Here is a 6141-nt window from a genome sequence, read left to right as displayed (position 1 = left end):
CACACTGCTGCCTCACCACCCCTCCACACTGCTCCCTCACCACCCCTCCTCACTGCCTCACCATCTCTCCTCATGGCTACCTCACCACCCCTCCACACTGCTCCCTCACCACCCCTCCTCACTGCCTCACCATCTCTCCTCATGGCTACCTCACCACCCCTCCACACTGCCGCCTCACCACCCCTCCACACTGTCGCCTCACCACCTCTCCTCACTGCCTCACCACCCCTCCACACTGCTGCCTCACCACCCCTCCACACTGCTCCCTCACCACCCCTCCACACTGCTCCCTCACCACCCCTCCTCACTGCCTCACCATCTCTCCTCATGGCTACCTCACCGCCCCTCTTTACTGCTGCTGCATCACTGCTGCTTCATAATATAATCTATTTTGATATCATACAGAAATGCAACACTCAGTGGTCTGTGTGGAGTTTGTATGTTCTCCCCTTGTTCACGTGGATTTCTTCTGGGTGCTCCAGTTTCCTCCCACAGTCCAAAGACATGCAGGTTACTTGGCTTCTGGGAAAACTGACCCTGGTGTGAGTGTGTGTGCTTGTGTCTACGTGCCCTGTGATGGACTGGCGTCCTTTCCAGGGTTTACCCTGTGTTGCACCTGTTGCAGATAAATAGATAAATGATGATGATGATGATTAAATTAGAACTAGTTGTGAAGGGAGTGGTGAGCAATATCACAGGGTTAGTAGGAGGCTGTTGATCTGGGGATTATTCTGAGAATTATTTCAGAAACCTAGAGCAAAGAGGCTTTAGAATAAGGTCCTATAAACACCTTGCAATGCCACATTTGGCTGGTTTTTAAACACGTAGCTTAGGCAACTTGCAAACTTTGAAAGAATGGGTGCCAAAGGCACTCAACACTAGTGTCATTGTTCTAACACAGGGTTTCTGGTTCTGGGGGACCCCCAAGAATCTGCCGGTTTTAATTCCAGCTCAGCTCTTAAACTCCAGGGCTATAAATGATGCCTTTAAACTGATTAACTTGCTTGTGTAAACTTTAATTTTAATGTATTTTTTCTGTGATCAAATCTTACTTGAAGTGTCATTTTTCCAAAAAACACAAAAAAAAGCACACAAAAATAAAATCACTATATTATTAGTGTATAATTACTATATTGACCCCACTCCAGGCAAGATGGCGGTACGACTTACATCGAGTGGCTACGTCACATTCGTTTTTTCCTACGTTATATTGATCCTTTTTTTGTGGAACGTCGATTTTCTTTCTCTCCTGCTTAAAACGTCCGGTCAGGATTACAGGCTAGCTGCTCCTTGCTATGTCTGTGTGCTTTATTATTAACCCACAGGGAAGGAGACGGTGAAGCGCAGCTCTTGGCGCTGTACTGCGCTGACAGACAGACAGCTGACCCAGCTCAGCTGACCCCTACTCACCAAAAGAGCTTTTAAATCACAACTTCCCTCCAGTCGCGCGGCTACACGCCTCCTCGCGTCACAACCCCCCCGGGTTTAAACAGTCGAGTTCTTCGAGCCCGGGTCAGTATCGGAGGAGACCGCATCTCTCACCTGATAGTCGGCTCAGAAAACCATGGCTTCTGCTCGGCTCTTCATCTTTTTCTTAACTGGTGTTTGCCTGCTGGCGACAGGGACTCGGGCACAGGAAAATATCAGTAAGATTCCCCCCACCCCGCGACAGTTCATCTCCTTCCGAACCCCTTCTTTCCAGGACCCGGTGACCGTTATCTACCACCTTCCGAGGCGACTTGACCCACCTCAAAGCACATGAATTGCCGATTTTACCACTAATTCTCTTTGGAAAAAAAAAAAGAGATTTTTCTCTTAGAGCTTAAGGATCAACTTCATGCTAGAAACGTTTAATAAATGTATTTGTTTTTGAACACCGTCGAGGTAAATCAAACCGGCGCGTTTTTCGAATCCCGAGTTAGGAAAAGACACCGGTGTTAGAGCTCGAGGCCCCGGCGTGAAAGCCCGCCTTTTGCTGCTCAGCCAATCAAAGCGATCTACTCTCCAAAGAGCCAATCAAAGGCATCTCCGGGGTTTCCAGTGATACAGTGTATTGAGTTATCAACGGAAAAAACTTCGTGAAAAAATTCCGTATATAACAAATTCATTTGGTTAATTGTTTCATTGACAGCTTGGGCTGGAACACAAGCCAGAAGATACTAGGGCTTCCAGGAAATGACTTTGAAACCCTGTCTAATGTAATTACCTATGACGTCATTCAACAATTTCCCGTGAAGTGTGTATATTCATCAGATATTCATCAGATATCCCCTTTTCCTTATGAATGAATCATAGTAAAGTGTTACTGAATGTACATAGTGCTATTCTTCCAAAGTTCTGTTAGGGTTATCTTGTTTGTATCTAATACAGCTCTGCTGAATGAAAAATCACTCTTTCAGTGATGAACTCAAACTCTAACTATACAGGAAAAGATTTTAAAACCGTTTACATCCGATGTTTGTACCCTAATCAATTTTAACACAAAACCCTGGACAGCACGCCACAACATCACAGGACACACACCAGGGACAATGTTTCCCAGAATCCAGTTAACTTGGCATGTCTTTGGACTGTGGGAGGAAACTGGAGAACCCAGAGGAAACCCACATGAACACGGATAGAACATGCAAACTCCACACAGACAGCACCCCAGGAATTGAATATATGGATGAATATGTATTGAAATGCTAAACTAATATATCATACAATCCCTGAGATAGGTAAAGTAATATACAGTACGTATTAGGGATTCCTGCTTTGTGCACATACCTGTACATACTGTACGTCAAAGGCCTGGCCTCACAGCCGTTTGTGCTCTCTCTAAGCGTGTGGCCTGAGGCCGCTGGTGGAGGCCCCGCAGAGCTCCCGCGTGGTGGGGGGGAAGGATGCGGCGCCGGGGGCGTGGCCGTGGCAGGTCAGCATCCAGCTCGCCGAGCCCAGCGGCTACTCTCACTTCTGCGGGGGATCGATCATCGACAGGCAGTGGGTCGTCACGTCAGCCCACTGCTTCGGCCCCAAGACGTGAGTACAGCCCGTTGGGATTAGTGCTAGAGGTCTGGGACCCAGCTGGAACGGCTCTAAAGGTTCTGGGGTGTGGGATCAGCCACAATTCCCACTCCTCCTGGGCTTGTGGCCGACAGAGAGCAGAGAGGGGCAGCTCAGGACCTGGAGGGAAGCAAGGGCCTGATATGCATCCCAAAGGAATTCTTGAGTGCTCCATTCAAGGAACACACTTTTTACCAAGAGCATGCGTCCAGTGTCCAGGACCTTGGGGGAACCAGGGCCTGTCCTGGTCAACAATGGGTGCAATCCATAATAATAGTAATAATAATAACTTTTATTTATAAAGTGTCTTTCAAAAACCCAAGGGCGCTGTACATCTTGAATAGAGAAAAAGACAAAAAAAAGACATCACAGTACTCCAGTCCATCACGGGACACACAGACACCCACACGTAGCCAAGTTCAAGGCTTTGGGAGGAAACCCACATGGGCATGGGGAGAACAAGCAGACTCCTTACAGATAGCACCCCAGGAACTGAACCAGGTCCCCTGCATTGTGAGGCAGCTATTCTAACCAGTGTGAAGGGTATCACAGTACTGTCACAGTGACACCCTTTCCCCAAACCAGTAGTGTGTAAAATCAAATCATTCATAGGATTGAAGCGTCGTGTGAATCCTAGCACAATTCGACTCGGACCACGTTTTCAAGACAAACCTACTAAAGCTTGTATCACTGCGGCCTGACAGCACCAGTTTTAAACAGACGCTTAGATAACTGGCCAAATGGAATAACTCTTGCAAGCTCTCGGCTCCCTCTCTCTCCCACAGCGATCTATCGAAGCTGAGGGTCATAGCTGGGCTGCAGGTGTGGAAAACCAGCGACGAAAACACACAGAACCGCACTGTGACCCACATCTTCCGCCACAGCCTGTTCAACACCAAAAACGGCGACAACGACGTGGCTCTGCTCAAGCTGGGCTCTCCTGTCAACTTCACCGACTACGTGCAGCCAGTGTGCCTGCTGAGGGGCGCGAGCGAGGAGGCGGGCCTGACGCCGTGCTTCATCAGTGGCTGGGGGACCACGTCATGGGGAGGTCAGTATCTCTCCCAGTCCTGCCGCACGCTCGGCTGAACCCCGCTCAGGATACACTGACTGATGCTAATTAAGAGTCTAATCGAGACCTCAGCCAGAATGAGAACCCAGGAGGCTCCTACTAAGGCCGGGTTTGGGGATCCTCGACATGACCTTTGCTGCTCCTCACACTCTGCAGGGGAGAGAGCTGACACTCTGCAGGAGGCTGAGGTCAACCTCATCCCCAGAGAGACCTGCAACCAGCCGGACTGGTACAATCAGACCCTCACCGAGAACATGCAGTGCGCTGGACACGAGGCCGGGGGCATCGATGCCTGCCAGGTACGTTAGCCCAAACGAACATGGGGGGAACATGCACACTCCATGCAGATAGCACTCCAGGAATTGAACCCTGGTCCCCTATGTGCGAGACAGCAATTCTAACCCGTGTGCCACAGGGGATCTTTCCCCCAAACCAGTAGAGGGTAAAATCAAATGACTCATATGATGAGTAATTTGGTGATGAGTGACCTGCTCTATCCTCTCACAGGAACAGCTTCTTCCTGAAGCGAGCTTGCACTTCGCAGGTTTCGGTTTTGGAAGCTGTGGGTTTGTGCACACACCCTCACAGCACAAAGCCACCAGCGATGAAAGAGTGTTGCCAGTAAACCTCTGTTTCAGCAGCTGCACACCACATTGAAGTGTTAACATTGCGGCTGGTTTCTGTGTTCCCTCGGCGTTGGGTGTCTGTTCCGCCAGGCGGACAGCGGGGGGCCCCTGCAGTGCTTCAACAGCACCCTGCAGCGCTTCTACCTCTTCGGGATCACCAGCTTCGGCCAGGGCTGCGCAGTGGAGAAGAAGCCCGGGGTGTACACCCGCACCAGCCTCTACTACCGCTGGATCCGGGAGCTGCAGGCCAGGGCTGCCTCCGGCAGCGGCCGGCTCTCCCTGCCCCTCCTGGCCATTCCACTGCTGCTGAGCGCAGCCCTGCCCCTGCTGGGAGCCTGAGTTCTCTGCTCCGTCCTGCCAGACCGGCGCGGAAATTAAACCTGTTTGCATTCACCGCCTTTGTTTGCTTCTTTCTGGGGTCAAAACAAAACTGCCACAATTGTCTCACCGTCCACCTTAGATGATGAACCTCCAACCTCCTGGTATACAGAATGTACTGCAATCACACTGTCGCCCCCAAACTTACACCCACTCTTCTCTGTGTTATTAACACAGACCGAGAGATGGGTTACAAATGAGAAACCACCTAATAATTTCATCCATACGGAGGCATTCAGATCTTCAACATGGCTTCGTTAGGGTGGCCAGACATCCTCTTTTTGAGACCTAAAATATAGGATTTATAAAATTCCAAAAATTTGTCCAGGATTTTGTTTTGCTCGTTATTCAGACTGTGTAAAAAAAACATGGCTACATATTTTCGTTCGTTCCATGCATTACCGGTAGATGTTTTGAACTTACACGCAGCGTAGCTTGAAAAGGGCTTTTGTGTGTGTGCCTGTTTTATGGCCATGAGAAATAATAATGTGTAACTTCTTTCATTATATTTCAAAATGATTTGTTAAAATTGATCATTTTTGCAAACAATGAGGACTTCTCCTGTTATGATGTCTTCATTTTTTCCTCAGATGTTAAGACTTTTGCTGTGTTAAAATGAAGAAATAAAACCCTATAAAATAGGGCTGTTTTTTCCTTGTTTGCCATTATGGAAGAGAAATAGCAACCCTGCAACTGTTCAAAAGCTTACTAAGCAGTTTAATAAAAAAACTAGAGAGTTTAAGTTGATTTTTTGATTAGAAAAAGTAATAAAGATTCATTGCTTTGGAGGCATGTGTCGAGTGTCGATTATCTCTCTCCCCCCCCCCCCCTCTTTTTTGAAAACCAAAATATGGTCACCCTAGTTTAGTAGCTTAAACCAGACTCCCAACCCTTTGAGATTTAAAAAAAAAATAAAATTGTACATTATTTTTCCTGGTGCACATTAAATAAAAGTTTCCCCCCACCTGCGTATAAACTGGGGGATCTTTACAGAGGAAAACAGCCCTTCACGGTGCATGA

General features: G+C 48.3%; 1 protein-coding gene across 1 annotated transcript; it reads left to right on the top strand.

Annotated features, from left to right (window-relative positions):
- Positions 1-1564: 1564 nt before the first annotated feature.
- Positions 1565-5082, top strand: LOC148841403 (acrosin-like). The gene is made up of 5 exons (XM_088913397.1): positions 1565-1646; positions 2826-3021; positions 3831-4096; positions 4274-4416; positions 4834-5082. Exons 1-5 carry the CDS (start codon positions 1565-1567, stop codon positions 5080-5082), a joined length of 936 nt encoding a protein of 311 aa, XP_088769523.1.
- The last annotated feature ends 1059 nt before the right edge of the window (positions 5083-6141 follow it).

The sequence above is a fragment of the Atractosteus spatula genome, chromosome 1 (genome assembly GCF_055471065.1).
Source record: "Atractosteus spatula isolate fAtrSpa1 chromosome 1, fAtrSpa1.hap1, whole genome shotgun sequence".
NCBI lineage: Eukaryota > Metazoa > Chordata > Actinopteri > Semionotiformes > Lepisosteidae > Atractosteus > Atractosteus spatula.
Note: the sequence above shows the minus strand (reverse complement) of the source record. Positions and strands in the feature narration are given on the sequence as shown.

Coding starts and splice junctions, on each gene's coding strand:
- LOC148841403 (XM_088913397.1), top strand. CDS start 1,565: ATGGCTTCTGCTCGGCTCTTCATCTTTTTCTTAACTGGTGTTTGCCTG. Junction 3,022..3,830: donor CACTGCTTCGGCCCCAAGAC/GTGAGTACAGCC, acceptor TCTCTCCCACAG/CGATCTATCGAAGCTGAGGG. Junction 4,097..4,273: donor GGGGACCACGTCATGGGGAG/GTCAGTATCTCT, acceptor CACACTCTGCAG/GGGAGAGAGCTGACACTCTG.